The following is a 20,449-nucleotide window of genomic DNA, read 5'->3' as shown; positions in this document are numbered from 1 at the left end:
TAAGTGTAGTTTATTTATAGAGCACTTCACAGATAACATCTACAAAGTTCTGTACAGAGTACAGACAATATTAAAGGGTTAGTTCACCCAAAAATGAAATGTATGTCATTAACTCCTCCCCCTAATGTCGTTCCACACCCGTAAGACCTCCGTTCATCTTCACACACAGTTTAAGATATTTTATATTTAGTCTGAGAGCGTATGCAAGTGTATGCACACTATACTGTCCATGTCCAGAAAGGGAATAAAAACATCATCACAGTAGTCCATATGAGACATCAGTGGGTTAATTAGAGTCTCTTGAATCAAATATCCGAATCATTGATCAATACGCTGATTCATAACCGTTCAAATCTTTATTTGAGGATTGAACACAAACCCAGAAGAGAAGACAATGCTGAATAAAGTCGTAGTTTTTGTTATTTTTGGACCCAAATGTATTTTCCCTGCTTCAAGAGACTCTAATTAACCCACTGATGTCTCATATGGACTACTGTGATGATGTTTTTATTCCCTTTCTGGACATGGGCAGTATAGTGTGCATACACTTGCATACACTCTCGGACTAAATATAAAATATCTTAAACTGTGTGCGAAGATGAACGGAGATCTTACGGGTGTGGAACGACATTAGGGAGAGGAGTTAATGACAGACATTTCATTTTTGGGTGAACTAACCCTTTAATATAAAATATACAACAATACATACATATTAAAACAATAAACAATCAGATACATTTCATTGCATCTTAAGCACATTCGGAATGGAATAATATTATTAGTAATAGCTCTACAGCCTAATGTTTAAAAAATTGTTATATATTGTATAATATTTTATGCGATACCATTATAATATAATATTTAAGGAAATTTTGACTATGTGATATAATATAAATGTCTGGAATGGAATAATAGCTATACAGCCTAATGTTAAAAAAAAAACATTTCGAATGTGACACTACTATAATATCGTATTTAAGTAATACTTTACTATATAATATAATAAATATGCATAATAGAATAATAGCTATACATCCTAATGTTATTAAATAGTTGTATAATATGTATTATATCATATTGTTCCATGTTGTTGTTATTTTTCTTTAGTTTTTGTTGAAAAAAAGTTATATTTTATACAACATTTTATTATAAAATATATTTTATAGTATATAATGCAATATAATATGTACTATTATATTTAAGGTATATGTTTAATTTGTTGGTCTGTGTAGTTTTGAATGATTATGATTGTGTTGTACAGTTCTGATGCTGTCGTCGCCACTTGATATTCAATGCCGGGGACACACTGCAAGCGTGTCGTGAGCGTCTCGGCTGCATGGCGTGTCCGTTTTTATTTCGGCTCCCATGTTAACCGGTTAGAGCTTGCATACTGCCTGCGTCACACGCCGGTCCGAGCCGCGCGAAAAACACGTGCATGCTTCAAATAAAAGAGACGCCTATTTTTCACGCGACCAGGAGCGTGTTGGAAGCGTTTCCAGGCAAAATAGAATAGGAAAAGATGTTTATATGTAATTTTGACACAAATACATATTAATAAAAGACACTTTCATGTTTGAAAGTCTGTAGGTTAACATAAATGCAAATATAGGCCTATTTGTAATAATAAAAAACAACATAGTTATCGATTTTGAAATATTAAACCTGTCAAACACAGAATTAAATATTCTGTAGCCTATTTTGCCGTCAACACCATAGATATGTGGTCAATAGGCTACTGCCGACGTTGTCTTTGCTGTATCAATAGGCAATATATTTATATTTAACATGAAGTATAGGGCTTCCCTGTACATTAATAGCAGCAGCAGCGCCGCGTCAGACACGCTTCTGGTGTGCAAAGACGGAGAAAACGCCAGGCAGCCGCCCCGCGGATGACACGCAGCAGAAACGCCACACTCACGCCATGCTTGCAGTGTGTGTCCAGCCTTACAGTTTACCGTATACTGCCCTGATGTAAATAACACACTGTATATGAAACATGATAAATAATGCCGTGTTCAGCGCATCAAGTGACAGCCACATCTTGAACATTTTTGAAACCAATTTTGTGTAGAAATGTCAGTCAAGAAGGGCTTAAATCATCATTATACGGATCATTCATCAGACTGGGAAAGGAAGGTCAAGTCGACCACATTGCATTGTGGGATACAGTATCTCGCGTAGCCCATGCATACAAACGCTGCACATTCTGCACACTTCAGAAATAGTTAGTGTGCTATTCTGAACACTCTGGAGACACAAACACAGCACATACTAACGGCTTTCGGAAATCAGCCTTTTACTGGTTTGCATTGGGCTGTTTGGAAGACGAGCATGTTCATGCAGTGGAAAAACCATATGCTGGCATACGGACGATCTAATGTGCTACATTAATACTGCGGGAGACTTCAGACGGCTCGCTGCTGATCCGTACGAGACGCTCTCTGCCAGTTACCCATCAAACCTACTCTGTAATTCTCTCTACCTTCCTGCACACCACATCTATGAGCAGGAAAAATAAATATAAATCTCCTACGGCCAAACACCATGATACTCCACGTTAGAAGTGGATTATTGAGCCTTTTAATCAATTGCAGATCTTTTGCAAGCAACAAGAAAAATGTATCTGCATGTACAGTCTGTTGCAAAGAAAAAGGAAATGTTTTATTTTTAGATATCAATACTTTTTCCAGACCCTTTTCTTTGTCTGGCACGACTCCTCACCAAAAGCAATTATCATTTCCCTGGAAAACACATGTAAACTAATCGATCAATCCCACAAAACCACCTTGACCCACGCGAGGCCATTGACAGTTAAAGCCCTCTCGATTTCAACAGGGCCTGCGCAAGAACAACAGAGGTCGAGGGATTGTTCTGGCAAGACATTTAGAAACGTCTACATTAGGAGTTTTGTTCTTCCTTGCCTTTCCCCATGACTCTTATGAATGCTGCCAGTTTTCCATTTTGAATAAAAAATGGTTCCTAATTGGGCACTGATTGAATTATGCTAACAGAATAAATATATTATTGCAATATGATTTTACATTTTAAAAATGTAGTTGTTCCAAAACTTAGTGAGCTGCCTACATAGACAGCATTTATATATATATATATATATATATATATATATATATATATATATATATATATATATATATATATATATGAAAGAATAATTGCATCCAAAATAAAAGTTTGTGTTTACATAGTATGTGTGTGTACAGTGTATAATTATTATTCATATATATATGTGTGTGTGTGTGTGTGTGTGTGTGTGTGTGTGTGTGTGTGTGTGTGTGTGTGTGTGTGTGTGTGTGTGTGTGTGTGTATAGATATAGATATGTAAATATAAAGTTATAATAAAATAATATATAAAATGAATATAAAAATGAAATGTACAATTGTGTGTATGTATTTGTGTATATACACTTTATTTACATCATGTTACATAAAAAGAATAAATATGCATCAATACATATGCATATTATTATATTTTGGTAGTTTTACATTTTTACAAAAAAAAAATCCAGTTTACATTTTCTGAAATCAAATTAATGCTTGGCAGAATTAATGAAACGTTCAAGGTGCAAAACCGTGCTTAAAATATATAGAATAAAGAAATAAATACATCCAATATATTATATATATATATATATATATATATATATATATATATATATATATATATATATATATATATATATATATATATATATATATATATATATATACATGAATACATACACACACACACACGCAAGTATGTATTTTTAACACGGTTTTGCACCTTGAACGTTTCATTAATTGTGCCAAGCATTAATTTGATTTCAGAAAATGTAAACTGGATTTTCAGCCAATACTTAAACAGTTAACATATTATTCCCTTGTAAAACATTGATTATCTGAACACCCGTAGTGCTATTTAAAATCAGTTCCACGTGGCTTCAATACATCAACGTTAAATCTGCAGAGAAATACATTCATGACTAATGTTGATTTAACGTACACCGAGCCAACGTGTGCCCGCAGGCAACGGCGTTTCAAAATGAACGATGTGTTACTTCACAAGCCGTCCGAAGGCCCGCAGCGCTGTTTACATTTGCCTGGATACGCTTACATCCACAGCGCTAATGTGGACCAGTGTTGGCCCCGGCTCGCTCAAACCACACACACGTATGATAGCAATTGAAATTCCAGAGCAGCAACTTCAATCTTCCCCCATCCAGAGTCATATGGTACGTCCCGTCCCCCCTTACCCTATGATGCTATGGCTCCACGAATGCCATTGTGGGTCCTCAATAAAAGCCTGACTCAATGGAGCGAGGGTTGTGTTTTCAGTGCTGCAGAAAGACTCGCAATAATATCCTGTTACAGGCTTTAGACTTGATGATTCCATACAGCGGCCCGCGATGGGATTGGAAGGCCTCCAACTGGCAACCGCGGACCTGGGGCTCAATCCCGGCTCGGCTCAGGCTCGCTCACACCATAAAGCCTTGTGTTATTAATTAGATCCATTTGTCACCGGAGTGCATGCGGTTCTGCTGTTTCAGAGCATGTTGTTTTGTGTTCTTGGATGACTAACAGCTATCAAACAAACAAACATGGCCAAAGCGGCAAGCGGCCAAACCGAGCTTGAACCAGCATCAAGGCGCGAACCGAGAAAACACACAGTAATTGGCTGAAGCGAAACGAGTCGCTGAAAATGGCTGATGAACTCGTCTGGTGGATGAATCCTCCGTTTGCCACCTGAAACACACCTGTTTTATACATGAAGAACCTGGAGGACTGCAAAGACGAACCGTGCCACATGTTTTTCGTGGAGCCAATTACTAAAATGCTCTAAATGCATTTGTCTTTTCAGCAAGAATTAATGGATAAGAAATTTTCCGAAAGAATTTGTTATTTGTTTCTTTAACTAAATGTCGGCCAAAAAGTGCTTCCAAGATCCAATGTTTTAAAGCCCCTGACATCTAAAACAGATTAAGCCACATTGTCTGGAAGATTTTCCCAACCGTGCAGTCAAACAAAATGAATAAATGTTTCTGCAAGACGACCACGACTTATGTTGGTAAATTGTCAAATTAAAACGCTCTTGAGAAATAACAAACGAACGCATAAGAACTTTCCCCCGAAGATTTTCTTCAAGTCACCGCTGGCCAAAAAACTCTTTAAAGCTTCAAACATTTTATAAAGTCTAAACGGATTAAAGGTTTAGTTCACCCAAAAATTTAAATTCTCTCATTAATTACTTACCCTAATGTTGTTGGACACCCGTAAGACACAGATGAAGATATTAGTGTTGAAATCCGATGGCTCAGAAAGGCCTTCATTGACACCAATGTCATTTCCTCTCTCAAGACCCATAAAGGCACTAAAGACGTCGTTACAAAGCCCATCTCACTACAGCGCCTCTACAATCATTTATGAAGACACCAGAAGAGTTTTTGTGCGCAAAAAAACTAAATAACGACTTATGGGCCGATTTCAAAGCAAAGCTTTGAATGATTATGAATCAGTGAATCGATTGATGATTCAAACGGCCAAACTGCTGAAATCACGTGACATTGGCGATCCGAATCATGAATTGATTCACTGATTCATAACAGTTCGAATCTTTGTTTTGAAATCGGCCCATCTCTATTTAAGTCGTTATTTAGTTTTTTTTGCACACAAAAACTCTTCTCGCCTCTTCATAAAATGATTGTAGAGGCGCTGTAGTGAGATGGGCTTTGTAACGACGTCTTTAGTGCCTTTATGGGTCTTGAGAGAGGAAATGACATTGGTGTCAATGAAGGCCTTTCTGAGCCATCGGATTTCAACACTAATATCTTCATCTGTGTGTGAAGATGAACGGAGGTCTGACGGGTGTCCAACCACAGGAGGAATTAATCACACAATTTACATTTTGGGGGGAACTAACCCTTAAAGAAGCATTGTCTGGGTGATTTTTTCCAATCATGCAGTCAAACAAAACATTGGACGAATGGTCTTGCAGAAACAAAGTCGCTAAATGTCGAATCTTAAAGCCTCACCTTTCGCCCAGCTTCGTTATTATGAAGGTTCATCAGCCGTCTGGCATTTTTTTTAATCTCCCGGGCATCCACAAACTTTCGGGAGAACTCGAGGCCATATTTGATGTCCGCGGAGCATCCGCCCCATTTCCAGCCCTCCTCCTGGTTGTAGTAGCCCTGTTTCTCCCTGTCGCAGCCGCAGTGGCTCATGTTTCCCTGGCTGCATGCGGCCGTGACGGCGTGGGCGACCCCAGCGGCGGTGATGGCGTAGGTGAATGCCGCCTCCCTGCTGCCTGGGGGGAAGAGGGAACAAGCTGTGATATCTGAGGACTCAAACGCAAACTAGCTAAATCAATATTTGTGGTAAATAGGGTAGTATAAAAGCTAACATCACTTTTACTTTTGACGAGGTTTAAAGTGATAGTTCACCCAAAAATGAAAATGTGATAATTATCTGCTGACCCCAGGGCATCAGATGTAGGTGTTTTTTTTCTGTAGTAGACACAAAAGATGTTTTTTTAACTCCAACCGTTGCTCATACATTGCATGTCAATGGGGTGTATTTCTATGAGAGTAAAAAACACAAAGACATACGAATCCATAATTAACCCTGCAGCTCATGAAGACACATTGATGTCTTAAGGCACGAAACGATCGGTTTGTGTGAAAACGCAACAGCATTTATATAATTTTTTACACTTAAACACAACACTATGTACTAAATACGCGAGCGCGCCATCACCGCTTGCAAGTGAGGTCAAATGTACAAGATACGGCGTATCTCAATGGGATACAAGTGGCAGAAGTGATATCTTGCGCATATCTCTACGCCATATTGTGTAATTTGACCTTTACTAACAGGCAGTGATGGCGTGTGGACGGCTGATGTACATAGTGTTGTATTTGAGGTAAAAAAAAAAAAAAATTAAATACTATTGTGTTTCTCATAGAAACCGATCTTTTCATGTCTTAAGACATCAATGTGTCGTCACGAGCCGCAGGGTTTAATATGGATTCGTATGTCTGTGTTTTTTTTACTCTCATAGAAATACACCCCATTGACATGCATTTTACGAGCAACGGCTGGAGTTAAAAATCTTAATTTGTGTTCTCCTGAAGAAACAAACACACCTACATCTCAGATGCCCTGGAAAATCAAATTTTAATTTTTGGGTGAACTATCCCTTTAAGCAAACCCAAGTGTCTGTCTATTAATTCATCATAGCATGGGTCTTGCTGAGGAGAGGTGTGCTACTGTGTCACATGCATGATTTTTAAATGCTGGACAGAAAAAAAAACAGTAACACCCTAGCAACCAGCCAAAGTACACTGGGCAACCACATAACAGTGTGATAAAAACCATAGTAACTACATAGCAACACCCTAGCAACAAGCTAGAATAGGACACCCAATCACACAACTGCTGAAAACCAATACAAAAATGTTAGCAGCAACCAGCCAGAATACCCTGACAATGACATAATCATGTCTTAAAAACAAATTAAAACAACTTAGCAACTGCATACAAACCCCATAATATTATTCCCAAAAAATAGACCACCTCTACAACTGCAGAGCAACAAGCTCTACAACTAGCTATCAAAATATAACATTGTACTATAAATAATTTTAACACCTTAGCAACTGCATGGCAACACCCTAGCAACCAGCCAGAACACTCTGGCAATCACAAATCATTGTCCTAAAAACAAATTTTCAACCACCATAGCAACAACAGCCCAGCAACCGCATAACATAGTTCCAAAAAGAAACAGCATAGCAACACCCTAACAATCACATAACACTGCTAAAAAAATGATTTGACTACCCACCTCTACAACTGCAGAGCTAGACCCTAGCTAGCCAAATATAGCATTTTGCAATAAATAATTTTAACACCCTACCAACTGAATGTCAAAACCCTAGCAACCAGCCAGACAACCCAGGCAATCACATAATCCTAAATAACAATAAAAGAACACCATAGCAACTGCATAACATCCTAGCAACCGACCAGAATACCCTGGCAATCGCATAACATTGTACTAAAAACAAATTAGAACACCTTAGCAACTGCACAGCAACCAGCCAAAATACACTGGGCACCACATAACATTGTGCTAAAAACGGATTAGAATACCATAACAATTGCATAGCAACATCCTAGCAACCACATAACACTGTGTTAAAAACAATTAGACTGCAACGCAGCACCCAAGCAAAATATAACTAAGCTAAAAAACAATTAGAACACCTTAGCTGAATGATAGCATCCTAGCAACCAGCCTGAACACTCAGGCAATCTCATAACTGTGCTAAAAACATATCGTCTTAAAAACAAATAAGAACACATTACCAACTTCATAGCAAAAGCCCAGTAACCACATAATATTGTTCTAAACAAAGACAGTATAGAAAAACCCTAGCAGCCCCATAACAGAATGCAGTCAAATAACTAGACCATCTCTACAACTGCAGAACAACACCTTAACTGAATAACACTATGCTAAAAAAACAATTAGCACACCTTAGCAACTGCACAGAAACCAGCCAAAATACACTGGGCAACCACATAACATTGTGCTAAAAACTTATTAGAACACAATAGCAAATCGCATGGCAACACCCTAGCAACCAACCAGAACAGAACACCCAGGCAATCACATTACTGTGGTAAAAAACAATAAAAGAACACCTTGGCAAATGCATAGCAAAATCCTAGCATCTAGCCAGAACACCCAGGCAACCAAACATTGTTCTAAAGAAAACAAATTAGAATGCAAAATAAACAGCATAGCAACACCCTAGCAACCACATAACATTGTGCTAAAAAACAACTAACACAGCATAGCAACTGCATGGCAGCACCATAGCATTCAGCCAGAAATCCCAGGCAATCACATAAATGCTAAAGACCAATAAAAGAACACATTAGCAAGTGCAACATCCTAGCAACCAACCACAACACCCTAGCAACCACATAACATTGGGCTAAAAAAACAACTAACACAGCATAGCAACTGCATGGCAACACCATAGCATTCAGCCAGAACACACAGGCAACCACATAACTGCTAAACACCAATAAAAGAACACATTAGCAAGTGCAACATCCTAGCAACCAACCACAACACCCTAGCAACCACACAACATTGTGCTAAAAAAACAACTAACACAGCATAGCAACTGCATGGCAACACCATAGCATTCAGCCAGAACACCCAGGCAACCACATAACTGCTAAACACCAATAAGATAACACATTAGCAAGTGCAACATCCTAGCAACCAACCACAACACCCTAGCAACCACACAACATTGTGCTAAAAAAACAACTAACACAGGATAGCAACTGCATGGCAACACCATAGCATTCAGCCAGAACACCCGGGCAACCACATAACTGCTAAACACCAATAAAAGAACACATTAGCAAGTGCAACATCCTAGCAACCAGCCACAACACCCTAGCAACCACAGAATATTGTACTAAAAGCAATTAGATCACCTCTACAACTGCATGGCAACACCCTAGCAACCAGCCAGAACACCTAAAATGGCAGCAACCTTTGCATGTGCAAACACCACTCGTGTTTTCTCTTGAAATGATAAAAGGCTAAATTTGTTATCTACACTGTTAGAAACTCATAATTATATTATTCTTATAATATAAATCATTTAAGATATAATAATTAATATGAGCAACAAAATCAGTTTGTGTTCAGATATGCGATATCTTAAAGAAAACATGATTTTGTATCTTTAATAATGACTGAAAATGAGAATGGAATATAAAAAGGTGAATTTCAAATCAAATGAGAATTGATAATTAGCCTGCGCAGATGAGAGATCCGCGATGCGGTTGGTGTTTGTGTGAACCTTTGGCGCCGGGACTGCAGCTGTTGAACAGCGGCCGCAGATGTTGAGCTGGAGGATTCTCAGAGTGTGAGAAAGCAAAGCCAAGGTGCTGTCCAAAGTGCTGAATTCTCCTGCCAGAGCACCTTACAAACCCACCACAAGAAACACCGCTGCTCTCACACACACACATCTGGAGCTTTATTTACCGTGACATCTACAGTATATCAGCTGAACAATCTGAGGAAATGAATCCACTGATAAAAGCAAACTTTGATCATCTCAGACGAGCCAAACACTGGCCACTAATGGTAATCGGAATTTAAGGAGACATGTTAAAAGTGGCATGAGAATACATCTTAAAATGGAAAAATAAAAAACTTTTAGAGTGTAATGTTGGATTAGATTCTTCCTTCAAAAATTGTTTGTGCAAAATGTCACATGTAGACCATAATAAATATCTCCTTTCTGATTTTGTTTATTAAATGCAACCAATCATGTGTCATTTTGGTGACTATAAATAAAGTCTGTTTGCCAAAAATGCAACGCCTCCGGGCAGCAGTTTCTGTCCCTCTACTTGAACGAGGGAATCCTCAAATCTCAAACACTGCTGGCCAAACTCGCATTTAAATAACAGATTATAAATCAGCAACAAAATCTGAACATGAAAATGTTGTTTCTTATGCTCAAATGGCATTCAAAAAGCTTCTTTTCAGCAGCTGCAGTGATCCAACGACTTAACCAATCACCGATTGGCTATTTTATTTGGAAGGCGGGACTTATTCCATCATATTTGCATCTTCACCCATTCATGAGTAATGTATGCGTGTCGCATCTTCATAGCTATAGTCTTTGCTATAAACCAGCCAACTTGCAACGGCAGAAAAGACTTGCGCTCCTCATACACACTCACATTCTCACACACACACACACACACACACACACACACACACACACACACACACACACTTACTGGCATGTTCAAGTCTCTGACTCAAATGCACTTATACACACAGTGCCAGTGTTGTGGCAAAAGCAGGAAAAAAGATCATTGCCAAGAAGAAAAAGTGGCTGCCATGGATCAGCGTTTGGATGCATGCAGCACACACTCACACAAATACACTTACCTACACACACACACACACTCACTCACTCACTCGCATACACATGTGCACACTTTCAAACACAAATACACACTCATGCAAACATACACACACACGTGTGCATGCACACACAAATTCAAACACGTGCACACACACACAAATACATACATACACACAGTCACATACACGTGCGCGCACACACACACACACACACACGTGCACTCACACACTCAAACACAAACGTGTGCACATACACAAACATGCACTCACACACATACATGCAAACACAAACACGCACACAAACACACGTATGCACACACTTGCATGCACAGTTTAAAATTTGTTTTAACAATCACTACACTATAGGCATACACACACACACACAAGAACACAAATGCAAGCTCACAAACAAAACTTCCTGAGTTCAATTTCCTGAATTTTCCTAAAATACACTCTCGCCCTGCCTCACAATCTTTCCTATCCATGGCGCAGGCGGTGCCCAATCAGGCTGCTGTCCACATCGGGTTAACGGTACGCGAGGGCCATACACTCACAAACGCCAAAGTGAATAAAGCACATGTGAGGAGGCCAGAACCAAAGCCCTGACTCCACTCCAGCTAGAAGCACCCTGGGATAGCCTCGAACCCTGCCAGTGGAAAACTGGACTGACCAGAAAACCCTCAAAGAACTTGGAAGGGAAGAACAGAGGAATATTAAAACAGATGTCTAATAGAGTTTAGTGGCAAGTGTCTGCGACAGAATCCAAGATCGCTGTGGAAGAGTAGCGCTCTGTCTCCGTTTACCCTTGTTTTACGTATATATCCGGTGACCTTACGTGAAATAAAAAAGAAAAGTGGGCGGGAGACTGCGTCCGTCATGCCGACTGACCGCTTTGGCTCAGACGGACGAGAGCAAACCACTAAACAAATCACGTTTGACACGGCTGAGGAGATTTACAACCTCAGAGCGAACAAACAATCCCGCTGAACCCTAGGATGGCCTGGGCAGCAGAAAACGCTCCACTCATGCCGCCGAGAGGACTTCGTGCTCTTGAAGGACGCGCTAAATCTGCCAATCATCTGAGGTCAGCGAGAGCATCGAGAAGAGTTACGATGAAGCTGCAGCGATCAGATGAGTTCACACACACACAGCTCTGCAAACTCATTACACTGGAAACACAACGATGTCTGTCAGAACTTCTCATAACTTAAAATACCATCATAACATTTATGACATATTTATTTATTAAAAATACACACTTTCTCTCTCACACACACACACACACACTTCAAAACACACATACTCACACTCTCACAGACATATTCACACTATCACACACACTCACATTAACAGAGACACATTAACTCTTTCACACACACACACAGACGCCCATACACTCTCACACTTTCAAACACACTCATACACTCACACACACCTCTCATAGACACACATTCACTCTGTCACACACTCTGTTACACTCTCATACACTCACACACTTCAAACACTCTCATACACTCGTATAGACACATTCACACACACAGACTCACACATACACACTTTAAAACACACTCATACACTCAGACATATTTACACTGTCTTACACTTACACACACAGACTCTCATACACTCACACACTTTCAAACACAAACTCTCATACACTCACACACTCGTAGAGACACATTCACACTATCACATACACATTCACACTATCACTCTCACACACTCACAAACACACGTTCTTACACACACACACACATACACTCACACACTTTCAAACACAAACTCATACACTCACACACTCGTAGAGACACATTCACACTATCACATACACATTCACACTATCACTCTCACACACTCACAAACACACACTCTTACAAACACATACACTCACACACTTTCAAACACAAACTCTCATACACACACACTCATAGGGACACATTTACACTCATACACACACTATCACATTCACACTATCACTCTCACACACTCACAAACACTCTGACACACAAACACACACACACACACACAGACTCTTTCACACTATCACACTCTCTCTCACACAGACACATTCACACTATCACACACACTCACTCTCTAACACACAGACTCTCATACACACACACTTTTAAACACACTCTTACAGACACATTCACACTATCACTAACTCTCTCACACACACACAGCCACAGGGAAACATGAGTTGTTCTGGTCTGGCACAACACCTCAGCACAATAAAGCAGATTTCCTGAGCTGATACATTCGCTGACACTTTACAAACAGAATGTTGCCAATAAAGGCCATCTGACTGAATTGAAACGCTTTGAGCGAGTTCTCAAACGCTGTGTGATCCGGCACTGACCGCAGTGCTGCGTTTCTCCATCATTCTTGTTGCGTGTAAAGCAGGTCTTTAATCACCACTCCATTCAGATAAGCTCTCATTCCTGCTCTATTGTCAGGTATGAATAATCTTTCAGATCCGAGATCAAACAGCCACCCACAGCTCATTTACCAGAACGCATGACAATTGAAGCTCTTTATATTTAAAGTGTCCATGATAAGGGTTATAGTCTGTCCACCTGTCCAGTTCTGCCTGCGTCCAATCAGAAAAGAGCGATGGGGATCTGACAGGCAGAGCTTTCATCGGATGAAACACATCCTGTTTCCATCCAGTCGCTGAATCAGCACTGTTTTCTATTCACACACACACACACACACACACACACACACACACACACACACACACAGGCGGCCCTGCACCAGTGCACCACACACAAAAATACAACAATAATGCATTATATTTATATGTATTGTATAAGTATAGGCCTATATGTAAACGTAGAAATACATTTTAATGTAATTTAAAAAAGAAATATGTATATATAATCTACTATATATATTTACAATTATTATAAAGTATTCAATAGTATACATAAGAATAATAATAAAACAAAAAAAATATTATTAAATAATATTATTTATACTGTTATTACTGTTTCCTAAGATTTTTATATAATTTTAATGTATCATTTTATTATATATATATATCACTTTATTGGCGAAAGTATTGTGACGCCCCTCTAAAATCACTTCAAGGTGATTTTCAAGTTCAATCAAGTTCAGGTGTTCAATCTCTTCATGGCCACAGGTGTATGAATCAAGCTCTAGGCCTGCAGACGCTTCTACACACATTAGTGAAAGAATGGGTCGCTCTCAGGAGCTCAGTGAACTCAAGCGTGGGGCCGTGATAGGCTGACACCTGTGCAATAAGGCCATTCCTGACATTTCCTCACGACTAAATATTCCACGCTCAACTGTTAGTGGGATTATAACAAAGTGGAAACCATTGGGAACAACAGCAACTCAGCCACGTAAAATCACACAGCGGGGTCAGCGCATGCTGAGGGTCACAGTGCGCAGAAGTCACCAACTTTCTGCAGAGTCAACAGCTCCAGACTCCTGTGGCCTTCAGATGAGCTCAAGAACAGCGGAGAGAGCTTCATGGAATGGGTTTCCATGGCCGAGCAGCTCATCCAAGCCTTACATCACCAAGAGCAATGCAAAGCGTGGATGTAGTGGAGTAAAGCAGCCGCCACTGGACTCTAGAGCAGTGAGACGTGTTCTCGGAGCGACCAATCACGCTTCAGTCTGACAATCCCATGGAAGAGTCTGGGTTTGGCAGTTGCCAGGAGAATGGGATTTGCCTGACTGCATTGGGTCAAGTGTAAAGTTTGGTGGAGGGGGGATTATGGTATGGGGTTGTTTTTCAGGCCTTGGCCTCTTAGTTCCAGTGAAAGGAACTCTTAAAGCTTCAGCATACCAAGACATTTTGGACAATTTCATGCAGCCAACTTTGTGGTAAAGTTTGGGGACGGCCCCTTCCTGTTCCAACATGACTGCGCTCCAGTGAACAAAGCGTCTGCCCATAAAGACATGGATGAGGAGTTTGGTGTGGAGGAACTTGACTGGCCTGCACAGAGTCCTGAGCTCAAGCCGATAGAACAGCTTTGGGATGAATTAGAGCGGAGACTGAGAGCCAGGCCTTCTCGTCCAACATCCTCGTCTAAACCCTACGGATTAAGAATGGGATGTCAATTGGCAATACAGTTTATGTATTTATTAGAAATAATCTCTCTCTCTCTCTCTCTCTCTCTCTCTCTATATATATATATATATATATATATATATTAGTTACAAAATATCCATTTGGCAACTATCCATCATTTTTTTTAAAGGTTAAGTTCAAAATTTACAGCATAAAATAACTGACCTCTTATCTCTTCATTATTTCCCAACTTCTCTTTCCTCTCAGTTTTATTTCTATACTCACTCAATCCTGAGAACATCTAATCCATGACCTGCACATTTCCATACGGATATACCGGCCATCCCACTCATTCTTCTAACAGGAGATGTCTATCTCTTTCCTGTGGCTTCAGGCTGATGTGCCTAATCTGAACTTCATCAATGACAGACAGCCCAATGTCAGAGTGTCAGTCGGGAAAACCTGTCGAGACATCGGCCTGAAAAAGCACAAGGATTGCCTGCAACTCACAACATGTTCAATCATTTAATGCAAGCTTACAATTCCAAGCAGCTCCTGACATTGAATTCCATGTTCAGGAGATTTCATGCTTGAGCGCATGTGCTTGAGATTTCCTTCTGATAACGGAGACGTCACTTTGAAGAAAACTTCCTTCTCTTTCTGTTACACTGGGAAAATAAGGTGTGGACACAACTTTCACTCAGAAATTGCCAGCAAATTTCAAATTAATACAAATAAAACAGACATTTTGAAGTAGAACGACTGAAATAACATTTTGGAATGATAAGAATTATTAGAAATTGTTTTTAATACTAATGTACAGTACAGGCCAAAGGTTTGGACACGTTAGTATTTGTAATGTTTTAATCTAAAATACAGATTTTTTTTTAATATTGTCATATATCATTACATTTTTAAATAATTGGTTTTCAATGTATTATACTTTAAGTGATCATTTATTTCTGTGATCAAAGCTGAATGTTCAGGATCATTCCTCCAGTCTTCAGTGATCACGATCCTTCAGAAACCATTCTCAGATGAGGATTCATTATGAGTGCTGGAAACAGTTCTGCTGATTCATATATTTTCATATCCTGTGATACTTTTTTATAATACTCTGATGAATAAAAAGTAAAACTAAAAAATTAAAAAAGAAGCAAATGTTGTAAAAATAGAAATCTTTTGTATCAACAATATACACTACTGGTCAGTCATTTGGGGTCAGTCTTTTTTTTTTTTTTTTTAAATAAATCAATAATTTTATTCAGCAAGGATGTGTTAAATTAATAAAAATTGATAGTAAAGGAGTTTTATATTATTTGAAACATGTTTTTATTTGGAATAAATGCAGTTTATCCTGAAAATTCAGCTCTGATCACAGAAATAAATGATCACTTAAAGTATAATAAATTGAAAACCAAATATTTAAAATTGTAATAATATATCACAATATATTAAAAAAAAAATCTGTATTTTAGATCAAATAAATGCAGGCTTGATGAGCAGAAGAAACTTCTTTCAAAAACATTACAAATACTAACGTGTCCAAACCTTTGGGCTGTACTGTACATTAAATCAGACTCATCCTTAAACATACACTGTGCTCACGCGCTTGTCTGTGATACGTGTCTGCATTATATTTTGTGGAAAAGGATAAAATTCCATTGTGTGAAATAAAAATATATTCTGCAGAATATTGCATTTGATGACGTTTGGTTATGAATTCGCCCTCATGGTTTGCTGCTCTGTATAAAGGCCGTCTCGGTATTGTTAGGCATCGCCGGAGAGTAATTTGCGATTAGGTTCAGTGGCTTGAGCGCTCCAGGAGGATTTGATTTCACCACAAATGAAGAGAGAAAAAGACGTCCGCTTCACCAGAACTCGTCGTATCCGCTGGCGATCGGTCCAAAAGAACGACGACGAGCAGAAACATCCGCAAGCTTTATTCCCTAAACACATGAAGCAGTGATTCAGGCAGGATCTCAGTCATTACTTCATTAGGACTTTACTCTGGAAACACACACACACACACACAGACCATCCAAAACAACTTTTATTCATTTTTCTGCGGTCTGATACTCAATACTGAAATTCAGGCAAAATTTATATAAAAAAGGGTCAAAAACGCTGAGGCCTGAAACATTTCAGAAGAACCTTTAGTAAAATAATAGCATAATTGTAACTCATGAGATAGAGACGGATCACTCCGTTCTTTTGTTGTTTAGTTAAACATCTAATCATCCTTCAGTCTTCTGCTTCTCACGCGTTTCTCCTCTAGAGTCTCACAAAAAAAATCATCTGAGCTGCTCCGCAATCATCTCTACAATTTTTACTTGATTTATTTTGTATCATTAATCAAATTATACATAATTATAATAATAACAAGAATTAAAATAAATTACATAATTGCATAATAATACATAATTATTAAATTAAATGAATGGATATTATATATATATACACACACAGTGTCTTTGGCAGCTTTATATGGTTAATCTCCAAATTGGGTTGATTTAACTCAGCGGTTGGGTTGATTTAACTCAGCGGTTGGGTTGTTTTAACTCAATGGTTGGGTTGTTTTAACTCAGCGGTTGGGTTGATTTAACTCAGCGGTTGGGTTGATTTAACTCAGCGGTTGGGTTGTTTTAACTCAGCGGTTGGGTTGTTTTAACTCAGCGGTTGGGTTGATTTAACTCAGCGGTTGGGTTGATTTAACTCAGCGGTTGGGTTGATTTAACTCAGCGGTTGGGTTGATTTAACTCAGCGGTTGGGTTGTTTTAACTCAGCGGTTGGGTTGATTTAACTCAGCGGTTGGGTTGATTTAACTCAGCGGTTGGGTTGATTTAACTCAGCGGTTGGGTTGATTTAACTCAGCGGTTGGGTTGTTTTAACTCAGCGGTTGGGTTGATTTAACTCAGCGGTTGGGTTGATTTAACTCAGCGGTTGGGTTGATTTAACTCAGCGGTTGGGTTGTTTTAACTCAGCGGTTGGGTTGATTTAACTCAGCGGTTGGGTTGTTTTAAATCAACGGTTGGGTTGTTTTAACTCAGCGGTAGGGTTGTTTTAACTCAGCGGTTGTGTTGTTTTAACTCAGCGGTTGGGTTGTTTTAACTCGGCGGTTGGGTTGTTTTAAATCAACGGTTGGGTAGTTTTAACTCAGCGGTTGGGTTGTTTCAACTCAGCGGTTGGGTCGTTTTAACTCAGCGGTTGGGTTGTTTCAACTCAACGGTTGGCTCGTTTTAACTCAGCAGTTGGGTTGATTTAACTCAGCCGCTGGGTTGTTTTAACTCAGCGGTTGGGTTGTTTTAAATCAACGGTTGGGTTGATTTAACTCAGCGGTTGGGTTGTTTTAACTCAGCGGTTGGGTTGTTTTAACCCAGTTAATGGGTTGTTTTTACATGGTGAAAGGGTTGTTTTAACCCAGTAAATGGGTTGTTTTCACCCATGGAAAGGGTTGTTTTAACTCAGCGGTTGGGTCGTTTTAACCCAGTAAATGTTAAAGCTTTGGCAGCTTTATAATGTTACACTCCAAATTGAAAGTGTTTTAGAGCTTTTTGCACAAGCTGTTTCTTTAATTGTTTGAATGTGTCCAATCTAAAATCGCAAAAGTGCTTTTAAAACGAAGAAGAAGAAAAACTGATAATATCTGTTAGTTTTTAGTGGGATTAATTGTCTGTTGAGTGTGTGTACACAGTGTGTGTGCGTGTGTGTGAGGGTGCTGACAGAATGAAGCGCTCTCTCTCTCACACACACCTCTTCCTCTCACGGCTTGTGTGTCGTCCAGGTGATTCATGGCGCTCGTGTGAAAGGAGTTTGTTGGCAGTTTCAGAGAAATATTACCAGAGTTCAACCTGTCGTGCCCTTCCTCGTTTCACAAGACGCTTCGCTCTCGGGCAGGTGAGCCTCTTAACCGCATGAAGAATTCCTAATCATTCCCCAAACCGTACTAAAAGCCCAGGAGAAGATTAATACGGCTGCCGGAATCCAGAGGAGCGCCGTCAGAGCGTGCGGACGATTTACACTCGCTTTCTTCTTCAGTATCCGAGTCGCTGCAGGTCACACACACGTTTATGACTCAGGAGATGCTCTTTATGGAGTTCATTGACATTTTAATGTTGTCTCAGATGATGCTATAAAAACCGACACAAATAAGACCATCACTGTCATCAAATGGACATTTCTGGAGGATATTAAACTATAGATATAAAATATTTTTGTTATATTAAGTTATTATATTTTTGTGTTTTTTCCTTTATGATGATAAAAAGTGAAGCAGAGCAGAATGTGATTGGAGAGGCATATATATATATAAATGCCTCTCAGCGGGTGGGTTCATAAAAATCATAGCTATATATTATATATATATATATATATATATATATTTTTTTTTTTTTTTTATTATTATTATAGTTTAATAAAAAATAATATAAATAACATTATAATACATATTATAATAAAGTAAATAGCATATTAATTTATACATGTTTAAAAAATGTATACAGAATTACTATAGAATTTCTATAAAGAAATGATAAATTATTATTATTATATAAAATGGTCTATTTAAATATATATTTTTAATAGTTATATCTATACAACGATAATTTTGTATTAAATGTAATGTACTTAATATATATATATATTTTTTTAATTCTAAAAAATACAATAAAATGATATTTTCTCAAATATATACCATGTTGGACAGATGTGTTTCACTGAGCACATTGTGATGCCTTCAGGACTCACGCCTTGACATTAAACAGTGAAGTCGCGATGGGAAGCTCAGTGAGTTTTGGACCGAAGCTCATCTCTGTCATCCTGCACTGCCAGATATTTATTTACAGACCGTTTGTGGAACTGGGGATCCACGTTGGCCCTTTTCTTCCGACTGAAACCGAATCCTTCCTCGAGTCAATTCTTCAGGCGCTCAGAAACTCTCAATAACCCAGCTATTAATGTGCGCCGCAGAGAACAGCCAAACGTATCCAAACTGACCGGAGAGAGAGAGAGAGAGAGAGAGAATTAACTCTGCGGTCTGTTGATCACCATCTCTTCGAAAACAACTGAATCTAGCGCTTGCAGACGAGCTCCTTACGAGCAGGAACAATTTAGTGGTTACAATCTGGAGGATTTACAATTAGAAAAAACCCTGGAGTCTCTGTGCATGAGGCGTTTCATACAGTCCATTATGAATGGATTGAGATATTCCTGGAATCGGTGCAGCTTCTAAAGACCGACTGTAACATCGGTTTTAACATCATTTACCAACAGACCGTACAAAATCAACTCTCCAAAGGCTTTTAATTGCACAAACGCTCTATGTCGCATGCACGCAATATCGAAAAACCGTCCAAAGGCACTGTGAGCATCACAACACAAGCTAGCCATTGAGCGGCTTTGGCTGAACTGTTGCAACACAAATGGACACGCCACAGCCTTCA

At 39.0% G+C, this 20,449-nt stretch overlaps 1 protein-coding gene across 3 annotated transcripts in view; it reads right to left on the bottom strand.

Moving 5' to 3' along the window:
• Positions 1–20,449, bottom strand: part of wnt7bb (wingless-type MMTV integration site family, member 7Bb) — a 95,415-nt gene that overhangs the window by 1,357 nt on the left and 73,609 nt on the right. For all 3 annotated transcript variants that reach the window (XM_067437198.1, XM_067437197.1, XM_067437196.1), the window contains exon 3: positions 6,030–6,301. In XM_067437198.1, coding sequence (XP_067293299.1) covers positions 6,030–6,301 — 272 coding nt within the window. The remainder of the gene's footprint in view (positions 1–6,029; positions 6,302–20,449) is intronic.

The sequence above is a fragment of the Pseudorasbora parva genome, chromosome 25, assembly GCF_024679245.1.
Source record: "Pseudorasbora parva isolate DD20220531a chromosome 25, ASM2467924v1, whole genome shotgun sequence".
Lineage (NCBI taxonomy): Eukaryota > Metazoa > Chordata > Actinopteri > Cypriniformes > Gobionidae > Pseudorasbora > Pseudorasbora parva.
The sequence above is the reverse complement of the archived record's forward strand: the minus strand, read 5'-3'. Positions and strand labels throughout refer to the sequence as shown.